At 40.8% G+C, this 23,592-nt stretch overlaps 2 protein-coding genes across 2 annotated transcripts; both read right to left on the reverse strand.

Moving 5' to 3' along the window:
- Positions 1-626: 626 nt before the first annotated feature.
- On the reverse strand, positions 627-11,772 carry pgap6 (post-glycosylphosphatidylinositol attachment to proteins 6). Its single transcript, XM_030074670.1, has 13 exons — positions 11,709-11,772; positions 11,176-11,359; positions 10,645-10,846; positions 9,974-10,101; positions 9,556-9,821; positions 9,110-9,453; positions 8,869-8,965; positions 8,262-8,376; positions 7,052-7,194; positions 6,024-6,202; positions 4,651-4,797; positions 4,409-4,525; positions 627-3,693 (listed from the first exon to the last, which is right to left on the reverse strand). The coding sequence occupies exons 1-13, from the start codon at positions 11,770-11,772 to the stop codon at positions 3,376-3,378; spliced, it is 2,304 nt and encodes a 767-aa protein (XP_029930530.1). The 3' UTR covers positions 627-3,375.
- Positions 11,773-12,703: 931 nt separating this feature from the next.
- LOC115375441 (leucine rich adaptor protein 1-like) lies at positions 12,704-16,027 on the reverse strand. Its single transcript, XM_030074829.1, has 3 exons — positions 15,442-16,027; positions 14,555-14,739; positions 12,704-13,796 (listed from the first exon to the last, which is right to left on the reverse strand). The coding sequence occupies exons 1-3, from the start codon at positions 15,652-15,654 to the stop codon at positions 13,244-13,246; spliced, it is 951 nt and encodes a 316-aa protein (XP_029930689.1). The 5' UTR covers positions 15,655-16,027; the 3' UTR covers positions 12,704-13,243.
- Between the last annotated feature and the right edge of the window lie 7,565 nt (positions 16,028-23,592).

Raw genomic sequence — 23,592 nt, forward strand, 5'->3', positions numbered from 1 at the left:
GGCCTTTTGCTGATGCTCACAACCTAACAAGGTCACCATTCTTTAGGTGGGCTGTTCACCACTCTGCACATACAGCCTGTGACAGAGTTGTGTGAAGCCTTTGCTTTATTTTATGGGGTCATGAAAAAGTTGGAAAATCACTGCACAAAGCTACCCTGTTGCACAAAATGACATCCCAGCTAGACTGTCTGCGTCTCATCAGAGCATTTTAAACTTTGGATCTAGATTTCCTCACCCTGAACTCAGAAAAAGATACTGCCACTCGTGTAGCCTTTTAGTCTACTGAAATGTCAAGCACACATAACAGTAATAAGCAGTTGGCTTGATGTTGTGTGACCTGTAGCACTCAGCTTTGCAGGACCCGAGAGACCAACAAATTTACTAATAGTGGTAAGCAGCATGTGGGGACAGAGATTCACAAACACACACACATGCACACAGGGATATGTGTATTTGAACACTCAGGATGAGCACTTTGTATATTTCTGAGGATTATGATAATCCGCTTCCATATCCTCTCTCACATGTAGCTGTGTTCGTGCGTGTGTGTGTGAGGAAAGAGGGACAGAGCGAGATTGTTTGTGTGCACACAAACTCCACCGACAATATTAGACAAAAACCTCCTCTCTATATACCACAGATTTATTTTTGGTATGATAAATTTTGTTTGGATTTTGAACAGATTTCAAAGTAATTGTACATTATATCGATGTATAATAGAGTAATCTAACAAACATCTCTAAGTCCCTCTGCTCATGGAGTGCTGAGTTCTAGTTTGTTCAGCAATGCCTTTTCAGACACCAAAGTACAGTGCTACAACAAAATAAGACAGAAAAGACTCTCCCACACACACAGGATAAAACAATATTTCAACAATTAACAGAGGGCTAACAATAGCAAAATCTGTAGTTGTGCAAAATCACAGAGAGAGAAAGAAAAAAATCAGAACGGTGCTGGATATGGAAATCACAGACAGCATTAGCAGCTCAACTACAACATGAGTCTTAAATAAAACAAGGGATGTGCAGTAGCTTTACTGGTACGAGAGATGACACACACACACACACACACCCACAAACAGTTAACGCTCATACATGCATTCACAAAAAGACATAAGAGGAGGAGGCACTGGACACAGTGATCTGAATATACATTCATCAAGTGCCCATTCACACACATATGGGCTATGCACATTACATTACATAAGTGGAAAATGTTTTTCTAGTGATCAATACTTAATCACATAAGCGCTTTCACAACAAATCATGGTAAGAATTGGTAAGGTTTACAACATAAGCTCAAGTGCCATTTCAACTGAACGGAATTAAAGGAACAGTTAATATAAAATACAAATACAAATAATAACGATGGTAATGCTAAAAAAATCCCACTCATGACTAGTGCAATCTGAATTGGGGATGGTAGATACAGTTCCAAAGAAGCTATGAATTATGTATGGTATCTGTCATTGTTTTTGGAAAGAACTGTTGCTGTTGAGGTTTTTTTTTTTTTTTTTTTCATGTACAGTTTGACTGTTTGAGCCGTACAAACAAATACAAGTGTGTTGGTGTGTGTGCTGAGAGACAGGGAAGACTGTGGCAGACGGAGAACCGTCACAAAATCACATCGAAACTATCAGGATGGACAGACTATACTAGCAATAAGTGGGGATTATATATATATATATATATATATATATATATATAGATATATATATATATATATATAGATATATATATATATATATATAGAGTGGACTGTTCCTTTAATGTAATGCCAGCAGTGAAAAACCAGTGGTCCTTTTAAAGGAATGAAGAGGCACCCTGCATCCCAACCCAGTATACTTTCACTTGTACACTTCTTTATGTGCACATTTGACTAAAAGCCACTTAATTGCAGTGGGTCTGGGTGCAGTTTACAGTCATAGGAAAGAAATGTACTTTGAACTTTACAAAACAGACTTTGGCAAAAGACTTGTCAACATGTTTCAAATAGTTGATGTTTTCTTTTGAGTTGAACATAATTATTTAACTCTACTGGACATTTTATAGTTAGGTTTGGGCGGTATCAAGATATTTCGATATACTAGAGTATTGAGAAATCCTGTAGGTATGATTTTCAATTCAGTAAAAACAGACACATTTTTCTATTAAACTGATACAGAGATGCTGCATTGAGGTGATGTATTATAGTGCAGTCCTGATGATAAAGGTGATTCAGTCAACACAGACGAAGCTGTGTGCACAATTTGCCTCAAAAACGTTGCAGCTAACACGTCGGACCTCCACTCACACCTCAAAGTGCATCACCAAATCCAAATCCATCATCCAACTACAAAACCAGTTTATTAGCCACATGATTTCATTCAACTGCCACCACCAGTTACCATTCATCTCTGTTCAGCCTGCTGATTTGCTGGTATATGCTGAAACACAAATATAATGTCATATACCATATATCCTGGTGAAATGTCAGAGGTCTGAAAAAATTGATACCACCCAAGCCTAATTACAGTCAGTGAGCTTTGCACTGAAGGCTGTTTCACATATCTGCCAGGTAAAAATCAAACACACCTCAAATGGGTCATTGGTTGAAAACATTGTCAACCTTTGCCCAGGCCTGTATGGATAAGGAAAAGAAAAAAAACATAAAAACAAACAGGACATAACAATGAGGAATATTTACATCTACTATAAATATAGTATCCCTTATCAGTAGACTCAATAAGAGACTCAGTATAAAGATTTAAAATAGCTCCGTATAGCTTAGCATTCTTTATAAATATGCGTGACATTCATATCCTATCCAAGTACAATATGTACAAAGTCCTGGTATTCCATCATGAGGTCAAAGGTAAAGTGGTCTGCTACCAGGAAGTAATGCTGTTCACACCTGAGCTGGCATATAAGGTAGTGCAACGGGCCACCTTGGAAGTTCAACTGGATTGGTTTGGGTCAAAGATGTGTGGATGTGGGCGTGTGACTTTCAGGGTGTCTGCAATTTTCCTCATGTGAAATTTAAAATTTTTGAAGACCTCTCTTCATGTCACTTAAAATTAAATATAATGCCAATTTCACAATTGAAAAAAAAATGTTAAAATGAAAACAGGTCTGCTTGACTGGGCTGATTTCTCACTGGAAAAAACAGCACACCAAGAAACCACAGAATGTCTAATACAAAAATGCAATATTTAACTGTATTCACCTTGATTCTAAATAACATGAGCTCTGTCAGGAGCAGCAGACACCCTGTGCTTGTGTATGTCTTTAACAGATGTGCATGTCTGCAGTGTTTATATAAATGTCCAGCCCACAATGCCCAGTCATTTTTCTTCTCTTTAGCATCCCAGTCCATCATTTCCATGTGTGTGTCCTACTACGTGACAGTGTAGAGCTCATCCTTGCTGCTCTGACACAGTGTGTATCCACACACTCTGGGGCTCCAGCTCAGGCTCCAGCCCCTGGTCCAGCTCCACGTCTCCCTGTTCTTTTCCTTGGGCGGCAGCAGGAACACCACGCTGCTGGCCACCAGAACGTGCCACAGCGAGTGTGTGTAGTAGTAATTATCCTCTGTCTCAGCAAAAATGTAAACACACACCCCGATAAGGGCGCATGTTATTCCTGGGATCAAGTAGAAAACCCAACGCTGCCAGGAGGGTGGGTAGCAATGCCGCCGCTTCACACCGCGGTACACCTGTGCACAGAAGAGAGGAGGTGAAGGTGGTCAGAAGATAAAGGGATCTGATCAACTCCAAGTCAACAGTTCTTCTGTTTCTCTTATCCTAGCTTGGGCTTTAGTTGCACACTTTTAATTAGATGTGTGGATGATCAGAAATAACTTCCAAAACTGAGACATACTTGATGCCACAAAGCATCACATTTTCACATATACAAATTATATGCGACACCGACGGGGAAATTTCAGGATCTCACATGCTACCCTTCTAAATGCATTCCAATCAAGAAAAATGCAGACCAAATAATGCATAACACAATGTAATGATAATGCAAAAACAAGCCTATTTTATCAGTCTGCTATTCTGGGGGTGAAACAGATGTGCTCCTTTCCACCAGATTTATCCTATTTGACCAAATTAAATGGTAGTGTTAAGTCTGGACATAAAAAAAACTTCAGAGTGAAATACAAACACAGTCCAGAGAAAGCTGGCCATTTGGTATTTGTTCCAAAAGTGACACAGACTGGTAAACCTATATGTTTTGTGTGCAGTTTACTAATGCTACATGACAAGATTTCTCTTCTTTTTTCAAACAGTTATGTCTCACTGCCATTTATAGCTTGCCAGTAGGCCAAGTTATTTAGCATAGTGTTAAATACACAAATTCTGTAGCAGATACACCATAGGACTGCAATTTATTCAATCGCTGTATGATCGCGGCATGTCTCTTACCCAGACAGTGACCATGCCCAGAACTGCACAGAGGACGGGGCCCAGCATGTTCCACAGGCCTCTGCGGTCCAGCTGCATCGACATGGCTATCAGCAGGGCCCCGAGCATGAACAGAGTCTACACAAGGAAAGTACAAGGAAAGTACACGGAAACCAACGTGCACAGAGAAAACACAATTAAACAAACAGCAGTGACATTAAACATCTAATAATTTGTGCTTCATCAGGAAGTCAGTGTCTTACATATTTGAAGACGTCTTTGACGCGGGCCATGCACAGAATGGTGACCCAGATGGAGCAGACTGAACCCAGGAAGTCACAGTACTGCAGGGTATCGTAGTCCATGATGCATAGCACTGCTACACCCGGCTGGTCACACGCATGGTAGAACTACACATGGGAACAAACACACAGAGATTGTCTATTTAAAGATGAATCACTCAATGCACAATAGTGGCCTACCTTCCAGTCTGTTAAAGTGAACACTGATCCTCATGCATGTGCTACTGTCCTCTACTACTGGCATACCCATACCTGTTTCCATAGTGATGGATCAGGTAAATTTTTGTAATTAGCAGTTGCTGGGGATAACACCTTTGCTTTTTTTTTTTTTTTTTAAAGGAATAGTCCAACCAAAATACACAAAAAGTTATTATCCTATATACCCCTTGTGCAATCTACTGCATCCATCCAGAGGAGCAACAGCAAGCTTTGAGGTTTGAGGTCCACAAACAAATAATCAACCATCCCCATTGTACTGATGTTAATGGAGGGAAAGGAAAACCATGACAGGCTGGAAAATGTTCAAATGTAATCTTGTAAAATTTTGTTTTTGGAGAGAAACTTGGACATAATCAGTTTGAGGGAGAAACTGATTTTTGCTTTCACACAGAGAGGGAATTCTGACCAGTTTAACTCCCTAACACTAATTCTGAAGATTATTTTTTGGCATTTCTGTATTATTTTATGGGGACAATGGAGAGAGACAGGAAAGGTAGGTGAGAGAGAGGGGATAACGTGCAGTAAAGGGCCGGATTCAAACCCAAGACGCTGTGGTAGGGACATAACCTTGATATATGGTATATGCTCTACCAGGTGAGCTACCAGGGCACGCTTAAAACAAACCAGTATCTCTTAATAAGTGAATGCATTAACCAGGTTTTGTCTGGAAAGAGAATGTTTTGTATCATTAAAATATACAATAAAAAAAAATGACGTCTGAACCGAACCATGAATTTGGAGAATCATTACATTTCTACTTGCCAACACTTGTCAACACACATAGAGGGGACCAGAGGGAGAGCTTTGGGGTTTCATCAGTCAGTGCAGCTGTGAGGTCGGCTGGGCTCACTGGAAATATGTTAACACAATCTAAAACTTGCTAGCTTTGCACTCTCTAGTGTTCAAACAATGTAAAACAGAAATGACCCTACAGAATATCTTTATTTTCATATATCTGGCTGCAGCTGAAAACAGAGTATTAGCATGCAGGAGTACTAACAGTTCACCATGGGTCTAATTTTTGAACACCTTACTAGTATAATGTTGGTTATCTAGCTTTTTTCACACTGTCAGCACATACAGTCTGTAAGAAAGTGTGTGTTTCTGTGTGTTACCGTGGAGAAGAACATGGTGAAGAGGTAGACGGAGGCCTCAGTGATGTAGCAGCGTTTGACAGCCACCACAATGGGAGGCAGGAAGAGCAGGTTACTGAGTGTGAGCAGCAGAGCGGCTGTCACCTGGCGACCATACGACTGAGCTGTGGAGTCATCGGTGCAGCCCCACCCACTCCAGCCTACACACACACACACACACACACACACACACACACACACACACACAGAGAGAGAGAGAGAGAGAAAGCAAAACATGCAAATGAAGATGTGACAGAAAGAATGAACCAGTTACTATGAAAAAAGAATGCAGACTGCACTGAGGAGGACATAATATAGAAAACAAATTTAGATGCATAAATAAAGATATTTAAAAGGTCTTTTTATGAGCATACTTTTAAAAATGTGTCTGTCTACTATCATAAAATCCAAGTGTTATGACTTGAGAAAGACTTTATTTTTTAAAATCATTCAAGAAATATCATGAAAGGTCATGAAGCATCTCATTATTCTCATATGCTGGCAACTTGTACATTTGAAAATAAACTATGATAATGATACAAGACATTGTAATCTGATTAAAGGGTAGAAAAAAATGTTCACACAGTAATCTGGCTTCCATACAAAAAATTAATCAGGGTTCTTACAAATCTACATTTCAAAATGGTGCATACCTCCTCATGCAGACCTTAATATTTTAGTTGGGATTTAGGATAATATATAATGTTTTTCACTTCTTTTTTCTTACTTTTCAAATCATTTCATATATTTTTTCCCAAACTTTCTCTATCCACTGAAACATACACAGTGACAGTGGCGGAGATGTCAGTCCCTCGCTGCATACTGTATTCAACAATGCTATAAAATAAGTGGTGTGATTAATTTTTTTATAGGCACTGGGGCATTTTTAGAGTGAGCTGTGGTTTAGGGTCTGATCACTGTTTGAAATCTTGTGGAAGTAATGTAAATTGAAGGAAGGTCGTCAACAGTGCAGTAATATCTGTGTGCGCCTGTGTGTGTCTGTTACGCACCAGCCTTGCAGACACAGGCAGAGTAGAGGTAGCTGTAGGATCTCAGTAGTCTACATTCCCCGTATGTCCCACAATCCTCCACACAGGCACTGATATACACCTCTGGTACCACAGAGACTACTGACACATTACCACAGTCACTGCTGCACGACACACACACACACACACACACACACACACACACACACACACACACACACACACACACACACACACACACACACACATGCACACACACATACACACCCAGGTAAAACAACCACACAAAACAGTGAACAAGACAAAGAAATCTGATCAGATCAAAGTCCAGGTCAAATAGGATAATAAGATCAGATGAAAGTTTAATCACCCTTGAGAGGAAATTGGGTAATTGGAGCAAGAAAACTAATAGGATACAGTAATATCAATAAATAGATATATACATAAAAACTGATTATAAAAATATGAGATTGTAAAAATACACAAATGAAAATTTTAACACATTGTAAATGCTGTAAAAATTAGGCAGCTAAATATAAAACAAATGCTTTATATTTGTATGTGTATATTAAGTGTCTGGAAACATAACATTACATAAAATGTAACATTACAAATATTGTTAATACATGATAAATCCGTTGTGAAACACAAATGAATATGTAGTATGTAATATGTAATAAGAAGACTGATAGAGGAATTTATAATACATATGGTCTGCAAATGTGCATGGTGTTTATATTAATAAATCTACAGATGGGCATTGTACAGATAGTGCTAGGGCATGTACATATGCACTGCAAAAAGGTGCATTACTGTGTGCACAGTATTGGCATCAACACAGAAAGAGGTAGCAATGTTACAGAAAATGGAAAAATCTGAATGTGACCACTATGTATAGATGAATTTATATGCAGCAGTAATAGAAGTTAAGAAACTGTGCACTGCTCTCTACTTGCTGTGACTTTTATTCATTGCTCTTATTCATTCCAAACTACAGTATATTGCTGTCAGGTGTGTTGAAATGCTGCGGTGTGATGTACACAGTTCCAGGAAGAACAGAGTGCTGTGCAACTTGATCACTTTTTCAGTTTATTTCCTGACAGTCACTTCATTGCATGTCAGTGTGTTCTACTGTTTTCTCCACATGTACATTCCAATGTGTGTTTGTGTGTGTGTGTGTGTGTGTGTGTGTGTCTGTTTGTGTGTGTGTGTGTGTGTCTGTCTGTGTTACCTGTTGCAGGTGAGCTGTAGTGTGAGGTACCATGTTGTTGAATGAGGAAAAGGCAGCCTGATCACAGCCTTAGGAACGCTGGTGTTCACATGAACACCATAGCCTAAGAACAAAGCTACAAGAATGCACAATGAGCACATGCGCATGTGCATGCACACACACACACAGTTTCTCCAAATTTTGTTGATATGACACCAAGCGTTGTGCATACATTTGCTGTGCACCAATGAACTGCTATGTGAAATGATATGTCTCTTAAAGGCTCTTAAACCCGCTTTAAAAAAGAGAATTCATTGCAAAATATCAAGATACTAACAGTCGGTCAAGTCTACTCATGTCTGTCCTTATGGTAAATGTCACTGTAACTTATAATGCTTCTCTACTGGATAATATTTATCCAGTAGAGAGGCATTATGTAATACTGTAGAATTAGGCAAAGCCAATTTGAAACCTATGAGGTAATTAAATATTGCATTGAATTAACTGTTTCTACTAAGGTACATTCTGCAAGACAAATTACCTACATTAAACAAATTAATGAAATTAAAAGCAAAAATTCCCTAATGACCTGTAGATATGAATATATGATACCAGTTATCTGTGCTACCTGTGCGGCAGGGCTGAGAATGGTTGAGGCCAAGGACTGGAGCCCAGGGAGAGAGACAGGCCACCACGCTGCTGCTGTTCCCCAGGGTTATATTAGTCTACATGCACGCACATGCGCACACACACACACACACACACACACACACACAAAAGCATGATGTCAAAATTACAGCTTTGAGATGTTGAGCTCTGATGAGATGTTGTGAGAATATTTGGTATATTTGTAATTTGGTATTCCTCACAGTGTTGAGGGTCAGCTGTAGGTTGAGTGTGCCACCGCTGGCGTGTGAGTGCACGGGGTAACTCAGCAAGGTGGGGTGGATGTGTGTAACGCTGACATTGGGCCCGTTGACAGGGGTGAAGCGGAGTGACAGAACATCCAGCTCCTCAGAGAGCACCGGGACGCTCCACACACACCCCGGCGACAACACAGGTGTTAACAATGATGTTGATGAGTTGCTAAGGTCAACCACCTCTGTAATCACTGAGCTGTTGTCTGCTGACATTGAGTTGCTGCTGCTGTTACCACGGAGCACTTTGAGGTCATCGTCTCCTTTAAGGCCAACACTCTTTGGCTTGCAGTCCACTGAGGCAGACACACACACAGCATATAAAAATATGGCAGACACAGTTAAGCATTACAGCAAAGAGAAAACATGTATATGCAGCCATGTGTTTCATTGCTCACCTATGCTGTCTGATGTGATAGTGAAGGTCACAGTATAGTTATCATGGTTGCTCTCCACGACGACTCGTACCCAGGTCTCCCATGGTGGGGGAGAGAGAGTCGCAGAGCAGCTAACACCTGAGCAATTCACTGTCAATGGGCCGTCCCGCAGAGAGGAGGAGCCAACCCTCAGCACTAATGAACAGCTTCCACTCTCTGGTTCCTCCCTCGACGAGCAGTCAGTCAAAGAAATGGAGAGAGAAGACGCAAACGCTGGAACAAACACCCTAGGCATACAAAGACATGAACACATTTATTGTACTTGTGTAAGCTTACGTGGATTCCCGCCAACTACTGATTAAAGGAGATAACATACAAAGCACAAAAGGCGCTTTATAAAATGCATGCACAAACACGTCCATGCATTTATATTTCTTACTTTAGGCGTACAGCTCTGTCAGGGGCTGCAGTCTGTGAGAGGGGTATGCCCTGCTGTAGAACAGGTGTGTCCACAGCTCTCCTGACTGACAGCTGGGGCTGGAAGAAATAGGAGCAGGATGGAAACCCCTGTTTCAAAGGGAGTGAGAAAGAAAGAAAGAAAGAGAGAGGGTTTGAAAGCCAGCCTTTGGTAAACAACAACGAACAGGGAGTCATAAAAGATAAGCAACAGAGCAATGTGGTCAGGCAACTTTACATAAAATTCAAACAACCTTAACTACCTCTACTCCAGGGGAACAGGTTAGGCTAAACTGCACACTGACAATAATAGCAGCAGCTGCAATCTGTTGACACTATATCTTGGCCGTTCAAAGCAAAATAATGTTCTAATTCAAACATATTGGATATGACTGCATACAATGCAGAAAGCAGAAAGGTAGCCGCTGTTTGCAAGCTATTTACTATTTACACATTGAAAATACTTGTGTCAAGTTTGCCTCAAAACAACCCTTAAACCTAGTTAGTAATCAGCAAAGAAATTGTTTTAACATTAGTCATAAATACTGAGATTGTGAATGACATCTTACCGATGCATGTGCCCACATGCATATCAAAAACAGGAATTATTACTGAGTTAGGACCAATGATATGGTGCGACAGTGCCACACCAACCTTCTGTTCTATGCGCCCGTCATCTCGAGGCAAATGGGCAGCGAGGTACCAGTCTCCAGGTGCAGGGTTGGACAGGTTAAAGGTCATGGAGCTGTGTGATGTCACCATTAGCGTCAGAGACAGAGGGTGGCTCCACAGTGTTGCATTGGGAAACACTAAACCTACTGGGTTTATGACCGGGGGGGCTCCCCATCGAATATGACTGGAAAAAAGAGAGAGACGGGAAGACCAATGAATGACAAAGGACAAAGAGTTACTGGATGTATTCTGGGGCTGCAAGATCTTAAAAGGCCACCTCTAATTTGATTGAAAGAGGCCCCAAAGACATTGCGTAAGAATTTCACAAAACTAACATGGAATAGCAAGGGATTGGTGGAGTGATAAGAGGAAATCAAGCGAAAATGGCAGCACAAAGAAAGACAAGGAAGAAGGTAAGCTGATCACACAAAACTGAGTGCGCACAGACAGAATGAAGGGGAAACTAAAGAGAGAGAGGAAGGTGGGTGCTATCATGTTACGATCATAGCGTACATAGTGACGTTGTGCTGTCCACAGTGGAAGCCTTGACCCCGGGTGACAGAGAACAGCCAGCGAGCCACCGCGGCATCCTCGGGGATGTGGAACCTCTGGAGCCTCACGTTGCCATACCAACCGTATCTCGACAACTTCTGGGCAGGCTTGGACGACAGCTCTGACACAAAGGTCAACTGACCATCTGAAATCACAGGCACAAACATTACCAGTGTTTTCTGCTGGGCAAAGTCGATCCAACTTTATGATAGACACAGCTTAGAGAAAAAATAACCGTCAACATTAGGGACAACGATTTCAAAAACATCAATTATAAAGTAAAACTGTGCAGTTGGCAAGAAAATTGTGCAACTGCAGTTCTTTGGCACTCTAAATGTACGGTAAAAGCAGCATAGCGTGTGCGCCCAGTACCGATAATGTCATTCTGCGGTCCCTTTTTCAATTTGTCCATTCAGCGGAGCTAGCTAGCCGGGTTAGTTAGCAAACATGCTAATGTCAGCTCTGACTTCGCTCCCGGTGCTAGAAAGACTTACCGTCTCCTAAAGTCCCGGCTGTCAGTGCAACGAGAAGAACACTACGAAGAAAATAAACTTCCATGTTTCCCTCTCGCCTCTCTGAATCATTACATCGTCCTTCGTCGACAAGCTGCGAAGTCGCACAAATCTATGAGGCAATAATTCGACCTGCACAACACTTCCTGATTCCTATGTAAATAGATGACGCCAGCGGCGTGCGGGGGATGCTGCGTTCAAGAGCTGGCGGAAATATCAAGGCCACTAATTTTCAGGAACACATGAACGGACATGATTCAACATTTAAGGTTATGTCTAAGGAACTGGTGGTTTGAAAACGTAAGCCATAACGGTATTTAAAGTGATGTATATAACAAATGAGGCATCATATTCCGACTGCATGCACAGAGAGCATTTTCTGTTTTTTACCAAAAGAAGCAGACGGGACAAGTCCTAATTATGCATCTGAAAGCGGAAATAGAGGCTGGCGACGAGCACTTGAACGCAACAAGAGAGCGCTGAAATTATTAATTCTCGAAATTCATACAAGTCTGTTTCTAGTGGTTGTAAATTAATGAATGAAATGGATGACACTCAGGCTGACACTTTACCTTTTAGAAGGACATATACATACGTCAAGGTAGGCTATGCTACTAGGGGCTCACAACGTCTTTTATAATGGCAACCTAAAGAAGATATTCCCTCTGAGGTTTTGTTCCAGGGATCCCATCTAACACAGTTTCTGTTTTCTGTGAAAAGTTGGTGGGGAGGTAGAAGTCACCCACAGAGCTCACTCTCAGCTTTAGATTTCTGTTCCATTTGTGTGAACTGACAACAGGGTAAGTCATTAAATGGATTTTTATGCTGTTTATTACAAAAATGTAAATTTAAGTAATGAAATACAAGCCTCACTATTGCATCACAAATTTGCCTGAAACTACATGAACGAGTGGCATTATATTGCACGTCATCACTCTTTTTGTTGTGTGATAGTTTCTCTGGAGTTGTGGGGAAATAATAACAACCAAGACATCTTTGTGATTATCTTTCTTGCCTCATCAATTAATGATGACATTCTGGAGTGTTACAAAAGGAAATAAGCACTTCAAAGGAAAGAAACTACAGCACAAATTGCCTGAAATTCACCATTCACTCTCTCTAAATTATAAGCATTATTGTTGGTAAAAGCATCATTTTATCAACCAAGGACATAAGTCTCTAATGAAAGAGAACCATGATTTATTTAAATTTTGTGCTTTCTATCATTTTGCAAGGATATGTGTTACTTTAAAATGCACAGTCACAATGAAAATACAGCGAACTAACAGTGTACTGTGTAAACAAAATCAGTGACAGTCCACATTGAGTCTGAATCTGTTTACAGAGTGAGCAGTCATACATTAAACATTGGATATTGCGCTTATTCTTATAAAACAAGATACATTCCATGCCAAACTGTATAATAATTGTAAAGCCCTCTGTAACATTGGCTCCTGAGGGGGATTACTTTCAAACCAAGGATCATAAATTGAAATTGTGCTTTAGAGAATTGTAGATCATAAAAAAGTCACATCATCCTGTGACTCCACCCAGCACCATTGAGCATCGTAGCCCAACAGAGCCTCCTCTCTACTGGGCCTCCTCTGTTCCTCCTGCATTTCACTATTTTTAAAGGCTCCGAGACTCTGCATAGGGAGACTGTGGTGCCCCTGTGTCTCTCCTGTCTGCTTAGGCAGGGCAAAACCACTAGTACCCCCTTTCAGTCCCTTCCTAGATCTGATCAAGGCTCTCCTGATGGGCTCTGCGCCAGTTTTAAAGTGGCGTGACGGAGCTGCTTCTGAAATCTGGGGTTGCAGCTTCAGTGAACTGGCACTAACAGAACTGCTGGCGCTGTCAGGGCTTGTGCCACACCATCCCTGACCATGTCTCTCCTCAGTGGCACAACTGACTTCAGACTTGGAGCTGGAGGGAGTAGGAGGCCTTGCTTTGGTACATGCATGGCCTGGCACGTCGATGTAGCTGTTGTCATTCTCCGGCGCTGGATCTGCTGATTCCTCTCCAACAGCGGTGTCATTTGGATCCTGGAAACAGAGTGGACTTGGGCTTTCCCTGTCGGAGCAACAACATTAATAGACAGCCACATGGTCACAGAGAGAACACGTTCTAAAATCATGCTTTAATTAATCTACTTCCAGTGAATTTAACTTTAAACTAAAGATCTTGCAGGAATCCACTGCATCCAGTTTAAGATCAGTTAGGCCTATTAACCTAAGGTATTAACCTCTTGAACTCTGATTTCCCTTAAAATTCCCCTAAGAAGCTTCAAGTTTGAAACAAAACAAAACATTAAATTATTTTGTGTCTGCTGGTTGCAACACTTCTTTGAAGCTACATCTTGCTTATACTGAGTAAAATATTCAAACCTAAAATGCCAGAATATTATAACTGTTCCACTACATCAAAAGGACAATCTAGGTGTTTTGCACAGAATTTTATACACCTTTCCCTGTAATTCAGCAGAAAATATATGGTATCTTTGGAAACCTAGGTTTCTGCACTACAATTTGAAATGAAGCTCTGTGGATTTGAACAAAGCTCAACCATGCAGCAATGACAAACCCACACACGAAAGCCTCAGAGTTGAAGAGGATAAACTGGTTGAAGGTGGTGAAGTTTATGCATGAGTTTCCTCAGGTTGATTTTAGGGTATCTGGCCCTGTTGTAAATAATCACTTTCAGCTCTGTCCAAAACAGCTGGTCTTAAACAGATGTCTCTCAAGCTGAAAGGAATTATCTCATGAGCTCAAAGTTTGGGTGTGTGTTTGGCTGAATGATGTGACAGTAGCAAATTAGGTGGTAAACAGTACCTGCAGGGGGACATGCAGGGCCCAGACCCCTCCATGGTGACCAGGCTGCACTGGCTGCCCGTCAGGCTGCTGCCACGGCTAGCGAAGGTGCCCCGGTCCTCCATCAGCCAGCGCATGGCCTCGATGCCCTCGTGGACAGCCACCAGCTGACGCAAGATCCTCACATCAGCAGAGCGCAGCCACCTCTGCATGGGGGAGAGGATGGGGGGAAATTCAGTGACTGCAGCAGATGCAACTGGTGCATGTGTGAATGTTTGTGTGTGAGATGGAGTGTGGGGGTGAAAGAGTGTGTACATGCTTGCAAGGAATTCTAGGCGCTGTGACAAGATGTGAGACCAGGTGATGTGTTTGTGGCTGCTTGTGTCCTTATTTCAATTCAGTGTCTGACTAGAGTAAACAGAGTCAGCGGTGCAAAAGAGGGCAAAGAATGAGGGCGGAGTAAAGGTGAACAGACCGGCAGCCAAGAGGAATTCAGTTAGAATGCATGAAATGAATGGAAGTTGAGGCAAACGCCAGCTGAGGGGTGTGGCGGAGAGAGAGGTGACAGGTTCTGTCATTAGAAATAAACGTGGGCAGGTGAAGTGGCTCACTATGGAAATAAGCGCACTACTGATATTGCCAGAAGTGCCAGACAAAACCTGTCGTCAAAATACACAGGTGTGTGATTGCTAGAACAAGTTGTGCAAGTTACTTTGTTACCTAAATATGAAGAGGCGCACGCTCTCGTGCACGCACATCACACACGCAGACGCACAATGACAGCAATAAGAGTAAGAACACAATGGGGGCACTGTTTTGTTCATACAAAATGTTAAAATGTTTACAGGTAATAGGCACATCTATTAAACTAATATTTTTGGTTGCAGTAAAACAGTTTGAATCTTTACCATCTCCTGTTTTAAGTTTCTTATTTTGTCAGAGAAAGTGTCACTGGTGAGAGTGCTGTGGTCTCCTCTATCGACTACATCAGCGCTCCAACAGTCTTCGCAATGCGCAGTATCCCTCATCCAAACTAGAAGGCTCTCCGGTGTTTTCACCCCGATCTTATTTTCCAGCTCTTTCAAATCTGGAATCGAATCGTTCAAGATTTCTTCTGCCATCCCAGCGCGCAGTCCAACTCGTTCAAGCGCTGGTTAGTAAGTCCAGAGACGCTGATCTTGTGCGTAAAGTCGCTTCACCTTCCTCAAAGTGCCGCTGTGAGGATTTAGACGCTCAGAAGATCCACCGGCAAGAAAATCTCACCCCACCGCGACCCTTGGAGTCAATTTGGAAGAGTCCCCATTTGTAGTATTCGTGAACACTCCACAATAAACCTGATCATGAGTGGCAAACTTTCCACAGGATCACAGAACAAGTCCAGTGGAGTAAGAAAAAGCTGGAAGTCAGAGCCAGTAAATCATCTGCTTTGCTCTCACCGTTCATAATGCAGAGTTATTGAACTGAGCGGCTGCTCATGTGGAACCTAGCACATAATGCTGGAAATGCTGCCTCTATAGTACTTGCACAATGGTGGGAATTTAACACAAGCGGTCACATGGGGAGGCTACCTGTGCGCACCGAGCGCCTGTTTGAATAATGAGCGCACACTTCATATTCGTCTATAGCCTACTACACTTTCAAGATTACAGATTACATTATGAGTTGTTGTATTTTTATTGTTAGGCTCATGAGTCATGAGACCAATGCCAACGTGGCCACGAAACGCCCATCAAATTATAAACCTTGGTAACAATAGCATTTAACCAGATGAAAAACAAACAACTGAGGAGCTGTGTTTTCAAAACAGAAATAAATAGGCCATTGAGATTATAACTGACAGTAAGAAAATTTGCAATGATCTGTCAAATGAATTATTTTCATATTGTTATCCTGGGAAATATAAATTTAACTACATTCCATATGAAATGCATTAGATATGCGCACAGCATAAGGACGTGTGTTGCACGTGAAGGTTGTGATGTTGACATTCATTTTTTTCTTCTTAAACTGCTACTTCAGCTCAGTTTTGAGGTTTTATAATATATTTCAAATGAAATAGGCCAACTGAAATACATTGTGAGCTACATACATACATATTGAGCTTAGAGCAGAGAGAGAGAGAGAGAGAGAGAGAGAGAGCGAGAGCAAAGCTAATAATATCCCAAGACATATAAGATCTGTGTTCCTTCAAAATACTCCTATGATGGTATATGGATATGATGTACTGCTTCCATTTCTCTTGTTTAAGTTCACACAGATCTCTGTGCATCTCAGTCCTGAGTCCTTACATTGTTGTATTAAAATTATAAAGACACACTTTATAGTTCTGATGGAAAATCTATTTTTATTAATATGACATACCAATTTTTCATCTGTCTGACCTGACTCCATCAGGGCTGAGACTTACAGGTCCCAATGCCTGGAATTCAAGGGTGAATTTACACAGGTATAGGTGACTGTCAATTTAATTTGTCTCATGCATATGCAGAGATCTGTTCTTTTTAGCTGCCAGTGCCTTTTATTTCTCAAAGAGGATTGTTTCTTATAAACAAGTCAGAAATAACGCAGGGGCATGTTACAGAAATCTACATCTCTGTGACAAAGCTGGATATAGAATTTCACAAGGTTAAGACCCAAAATTGTTAAAAATAAAAGAAAAGAAAGGGAAAAAAAGGTAAAAGAAAAAACTCAATCAAAGTCAAGAGAGAGGGCTGCAGTCTGTGGATCCAAGCTGCCTCTCCCCTCAGCAGCTAAGTATTTAATCTCCATCCTCTTCTTGGTAGAGAGAGCTTTTCATTCCCGACACAACTTGAAGAGGAGAGAGTGGTTAGTCTGTGTAAAGTGAGCAGCAACAAGGTACATCATGTCTTCAGCAAACTGGATTTTTCCTACATCAGCTTTGCCACAAGTTGGTAAATACATAACTCCTTTTCAGTTACATGATATTGCCCCTTTTATAGGTGCCCATTTCCCCATATGTTGGTTTCTACAGTACATCCAATACACTATTTTCCAAAGGAGATTAGAGGGCAGTGGAGGGCACCTCTGATATTTTCAGCTATGAATTGTGATTGTTTATCCATTGTTTATCTATTGTCATTTATTTATTCATTGCTTTGTTTGTCTGTTGGTTTGCTGTTTAGTTGGTTGCTTGCTTTCCATTTATAAGATGCAGCCATTGACTAAAAATATGTATGTCTGTTTCCAGCGTCACTGTCATCTATAATGGAGCGGAATGGATACTACATTTTGTTTGCAGTATCTTTTCGACAAGCGCATTTAATGAGGACACTAGAGCTATGCTGGATATGTTTACAGCTATGTTTCAAAATATACAAAAATAAGTGAACTGATTCTCCTTTGAAATGTAGTATGAATGTCTAAAATATGTTTTGGGTAAAACTGCAGATGTTGCCAACACCACAAGAAAATGTGTTTCTGATGTCCAAAATATTTGGAGATCTAATATCATTTTCATGTAAAAGAGCATTTTGTCCCTTTTTTGGCTATTTTGAAAAATATTTATAAACACATTAGAACAGTAAGTTAAGTGTTTTTGCAGTATTGGAGTGAAGGGCCTTCCAAAGTTGTTGTGTGTGGAAGAGGAAAGAGGAGAAGCTCTGTGGGCCTGGATACCCCACTTTCAGAGACACGTGGCAGCCAGCATCTGCCAGTCACTCAAATAGATTGCATATTTTTGTTTTCTTGTCATCCTGCCCCATATTGATGAAGTAACATCTTTCAAAACCAGGGTGACAGCTCAGAGTTTCCTGCTTTTTCTAGGCCAAGCTTATTGCAAGTGTTTGATGTCAGATAACCAGTGCACTGAAGAATGACTTTGTAAATGCACACTGTTGAAACAGTGGCGATCTAAGAACAGATAAAACCGTTTGTAGGATCCCTGATAGCGGCAACTTCCATAATGCTTCATCATCTGTACAGAAAACTGAGCTGTGCCCTTGGAAAAATGATTTTTAGGTCTATGTTGAGCTCCAGAGAATTACAAAGCAGAGTGAGGGGACTTTATGACAGCTGGGAAAAGATTTTCCGAGGTTTTTTTTTTTTTTTTTTTTTTTTATCACTGGCCACTGTAAGAGGGAGACAAATACTAATACATGAGACCTGTAATGGAACAAACACAAGCAGATGGTTTAACTATAGACTTTAAAGTAGAGTAGCTATGTCTGAGTATCTGTAAGCTCCAACTTTGGTATGTAGCAATCAAATTTACTTAGATCCTCAGTGCTCATCTGACATTCATTGGACATGGTAGATATTATCACAAATATAGGACTGATTCTCTCTCTTCTTCTTCTTCTTCTTCTTCTTCTTCTTCTTCTTCTTCTTCTTCTTTTTTAAAGATTGTTGTTATCATCATTATTAGTACTATTATTTGGCATTTCTGCTTCATTTGATGGTGACAGTAGGTAGTGACAAGAGAGGCAGGGGATAGAGAGGGGATGCCATTATGCCACATTACAGGCAGATGAGTGTCAACACTGGACTAATTACATCTAAATAAAGTAAAGAGTGGCCAGACTTGCACATACAGAAGGATGATAACAAAACCAATCAGCCACCAGTTCACCACTTGGTCGCCATGGCCTGATCCCTCTAGCATTTCAGCAAAAAACAAGACACCGAGTACATTCTGTCAAATAGTATGATACATAGTCAGTGGGAAAACATAGCAGGCTCCTACAAATGCGCAGAAAGCATTTGAATAATGAGAAAGAGGGAACAATGGCAGGGAGTCTGTATTGATGTGTGTACTGATGCATTTTTCTATGTGGTTTGGGAAAGTTAGCAGACTATAATTATTGTTCCTTTTAGTATTTTAGAATAATTAGGTTCAGTACAGTAGGCAATACAAAAGTCACAGTTATGCCAGTACTTTTCCACGCTCTAATAACCTGCATACTTGCACTTTGTTTTTTTGTTTTTTTGTTTTTTTTTTCTCCAGACAGCTCTCATTCATCGCAGTCTGATGGTGTTCTTGCTGTAAAGTGCTGTGCGGTCTATACTTCAGTTTGCATATTTAACCCACAGTAGGGGCAAGGCCTGGAGACTGCATGTCACTTAACTGACTAACTGACCTGTGGTGTGTTCACATCTGAATTCAGTCCACGGATACATTTTGCACAAGACAACCTGGATGTGAGTTCTGGATGTGAGTTCAAGTGCGTGCGAATAGGAAAATTTTTGAGTGGCAACAGCTGCCATAGCTTCCCTCCATATCTCCTCCTCTTCATAGCTCGATGGAGACCTAGAATGTCTTAAAGTTTAAAGCCCTGATTTGGTCTTTATAGAGCTGATAAATGACAATTCAGGAAATCAGGAAGTAACTCTTAAAAATACTGATTGACTGAGTTTAAAAATGATTTGCCATTTTTTTTGCATCAGAATTTCACCAAAATTAAGAAACATTCAAACATTCATTCAAACAAAAATTCTCAGTCTACACTGATCATGTTTTTGGAGAATCGGTGAAAGGATTTTTTTTTACCCTGTACTTCCAAGATTCTGTGGCCCAGATCCTATTGCTTGTCATATCTCAAAAGGCCTGTAGATGGCAGCAAATGTTTGCGTTTGATGATATTCTCAAGTGCCAAACAGTCAGGCCTTTTTTGCACATGTGGGATTGCATTCATAAGGTCTGCTATGCTAAGAGTGCTGATCAAGTTTCATTGATGTGGTTGTCTAACCCATATAAAAATCTCTACAAGTGAAAACTGAGCCTAAGTCAACAGTCTGAGGTCATCTCATCCACTTAAGAATATTAAAGTATATGTTTTCTTTATATAGGAGACTGTTAGCCATAACATGTCCAGATACCATGACAAAAAAACTGCTATAAACAGCTTTAGTGATTTCATCAGAGGAAAGTATGACACTGAATCAAACAATATCATCAGACTTGACACAACATTGCTGTCATTTCCTTAGAATGAGAAAAAAGACAGGGAAGTTGAAGTCACGAGTGGATAAAAAATTCGGTTTACCATTTCCCTTGGGGAGAATATAAAATACTACCTACGTTTTAGGGAGTTTTTGCAAGGCAGTTCAGTATGACCCTGAGTTCAGCATTACATGAGGCAGGGGGTAATCATAAAAAAATGTTGCACACAGAAAGAGTTATGTTTTTTACGAGTCAGGGCCTCCAACTTCCAGTTTTAGGGAAATCATAAACTTAAACAAACATTTAAAATGCTCTAAATGTTGATGTCATTGAAAGGCCAGCATTATGAATAGATAAGGTTTTTACTGCAACTGTCAGTGCAATTAAGTGTGATTTACTATGAATCATAAAGAGGATGTGTGGCTTATTAGGGAGTTGTCCTACATTTTAGCCAAACCACCTGAAACATGGAGAATAGCTGAGAAGTGAGCATGCAACCGCACTCGGATTCAGGATACCACTAAGGCAGAATGAATGTGTCCTGCAGTCACTTACTCATACATGTTTGCTTGAAAAGAATTACAGATATTTCTGGGTCCTTGTGGTGTAACCTGATTTCCCAGTGATGTAGCCTGAAGCATGGAGTGCGTCTGTGCATGCATCAGAGTCAAGGGTCAGAAAAATGTAGCATTACAAATGAGGCCACTGGGCCAGGAAGTCCTCCAGGTTCACATGATTTGTAGGAGGCCCTCGCATGCAAACAAAGCCAATTAGGGAGGGCGGGAACCCCTGGACTTTTATAGCACAATTAGGCCACAGAACACTGCGTCGCTCAGGTTACCTAAGAAAAATAAGCGCTCAAGTGTTGAAATGTTGTCATGTAAAATGTACAGTATGCCACGTATTGCAGCACGTCTTGTTCCTTATGCAAAAACAAAGAGCAAATTAGCTGTGTTTACACCAAACCTGGTGAGATTCCTTTAAGAATCCAGCAGCCACATGCAAGAGCAAAGTAAACAGACACGAGATTAAGAGAGAAACATTATTTAATGAGTCCCTGCTGCTCATGAATTTTTAGTTAGATGGATCACGCAGTTCTGTGCATCTGTTTCCATTTAGGAGCCTACAGAGAGATTAAATGAGTGTAAAAAGTAATGGATCTCATATGTATGGAGAGGCCTATTTACATCCTGTAATTGTGTTGCGCTTATTCATGCCGTGACATAAAACACGGACCCTTGAGTGGAGGAAGATGATGAGGAAGATACATAAATATTTACAGCACAGGAGATGCATAGTAAGGACTTCCAAAATTAAAACACATCAACTTCCACTGCATTCACTGCAGTGTAAAATTGAGGCAAAATACATATACAAATATGCATAAAGGCAGGTTTTTGCACAAATGCAGAGAGATAGAACCTCTCCTCCTCTGCCTCACCATATACCAACCTCTGCACTGTGCAGGGTCATCAATACATTACTACTGCATCAATCCTTGTTGTTTAACCAGATGGCAGAAGCACACCAAAGAGCTTGTGGTGAGCCTGATCAAATGCTTGATAGGAAAACCCAAAGGACCCCGTGTCGGAGGCCACAGGGGCCAGCAGATTCTAAGCACATTAACATTCCTGAATAAATAACCCCAGGGAATGTTATTGTGGAGACGTTAAACAGGATTTTCCTCCTAGAGCCCAGGAGAACGGCCAGGCATCACTCTGGCGTCTCCATCGCCCCGGGTTAGGAGGAGCTGAAGGGGTTCTTCATGCCAAAAAGGAGATTTCTAAACCCCTTATGTCCCTTCCCCATCCCATGATACACAAAAAGAAAAAGAAATGGATAGAAAATTCACATGAAATAGAGAGGGAGACTGATCAAAGTAAAGAAAATGCCAAGCAGGTCCACATCGAAGAGTTCTGGTGGTTTTGCAGTGGATTGATGTGTCTTCTCTGATTTGGTTTATTTCTCAATATGCCTTCGTGCGGTTAGTGCATTTGCTCATTACTGCTAACACGTCAGTTCTAACACATTATTTTGAGGTTTGATGTCTTTATTTCAGTGTATTAACATAACTCAAGTATAAACTGCAAATATTTAATGCATTAAAAACAAATTCTTAAGGAACACCATGAAAATTTCCTTCTATTTTTCCCTAGTAAAAAAAAAAAAAAGCTTTGTCAAACTGAGTGTTCTGATGTTTACATTACATTAATTATTCTGATGCATTCATATTATTATCCCTTTTTAGGGCAGTAGTCACCAGATTACCCCAAAACATCCACCTTTCTTTTATCTCATGTGCAAAATGCTGAAAACTCTGAAAATACCTCTTTTGACATGCTTTATTTGCCAAATTAAGTTCCCTCTTCGGTTATTGCCCTGTTATATGTAAAGGTACTTTCACAGTGTTAATGTGTTTTCACTGTGCAATGGATTTTTCTGGCTTAATCCACAGGTTAATATACTGGCCATTGTACTGATTTTTTCCCCCTGCTGCTGTAACAACTGCCCACATGTCCGCAGCCCAAGTCATTACCTTGTAATTTGAATATCACGATAATAACGAGAGCTGGTAGCTGGAGCCTCTTACCACATAAAATGCAGAATCAGCACTGAGAATGGCATTTTCCACCACATTGTGAGTTATGAAGGTCTTTATGATCAATCTGAATCACAGTTAGCTGTGATAAGTGTTGGTTTTGCCCTTTAGCTAATGAGTGGGCAAAGCCATGATATGAATTAGTAAGTGTTCTGGCACAGTTTCACCCACTTGCAAGCGCATGGGAAGGGCAGGAGAACTGAGAATCAAAGGATTTTCATCACACTTGCAGTAGTGGGAACATTGTAAGTGTGACTGGCATATTTTGATTCTCAATAAACCCCTGATGTGAAAATCACTCAACGCTAAGAGCTACTGTTGCAGAGGGAGGTGCTTACACTACCAAGGATTTTCATGACTTTGATTGTACTGTGTTTATGCACAAACACGCCTGGCCACACACTTGCACAAAAACGTGTTAAATTGTGAGTGAGTGTGCCGATGAGCAAAAACCACTGGGGTTATCTTTTGCACTCAAGAATGCTGGACACGAGAGCCAACCAACCATTCACACGGTTCTACAGTTCTCCAAGTTTATGTTGATTGTTGGAGCTGTCAGAT

The sequence above is a fragment of the Myripristis murdjan genome, chromosome 17 (genome assembly GCF_902150065.1).
Source record: "Myripristis murdjan chromosome 17, fMyrMur1.1, whole genome shotgun sequence".
Classification (NCBI taxonomy): domain Eukaryota; kingdom Metazoa; phylum Chordata; class Actinopteri; order Holocentriformes; family Holocentridae; genus Myripristis; species Myripristis murdjan.

Coding starts and splice junctions, on each gene's coding strand:
- pgap6 (XM_030074670.1), bottom strand. CDS start 11,772: ATGGAAGTTTATTTTCTTCGTAGTGTTCTTCTCGTTGCACTGACAGCC. Junction 11,360..11,708: donor AGCCGGGACTTTAGGAGACG/GTAAGTCTTTCT, acceptor CTGTGATTTCAG/ATGGTCAGTTGACCTTTGTG. Junction 9,822..9,973: donor GACAGAGCTGTACGCCTAAA/GTAAGAAATATA, acceptor TTGTATGCCTAG/GGTGTTTGTTCCAGCGTTTG.
- LOC115375441 (XM_030074829.1), bottom strand. CDS start 15,654: ATGGCAGAAGAAATCTTGAACGATTCGATTCCAGATTTGAAAGAGCTG. Junction 14,740..15,441: donor GAAACTTAAAACAGGAGATG/GTAAAGATTCAA, acceptor TCCCCCATGCAG/AGGTGGCTGCGCTCTGCTGA. Junction 13,797..14,554: donor CCCTGCATGTCCCCCTGCAG/GTACTGTTTACC, acceptor TTGCTCCGACAG/GGAAAGCCCAAGTCCACTCT.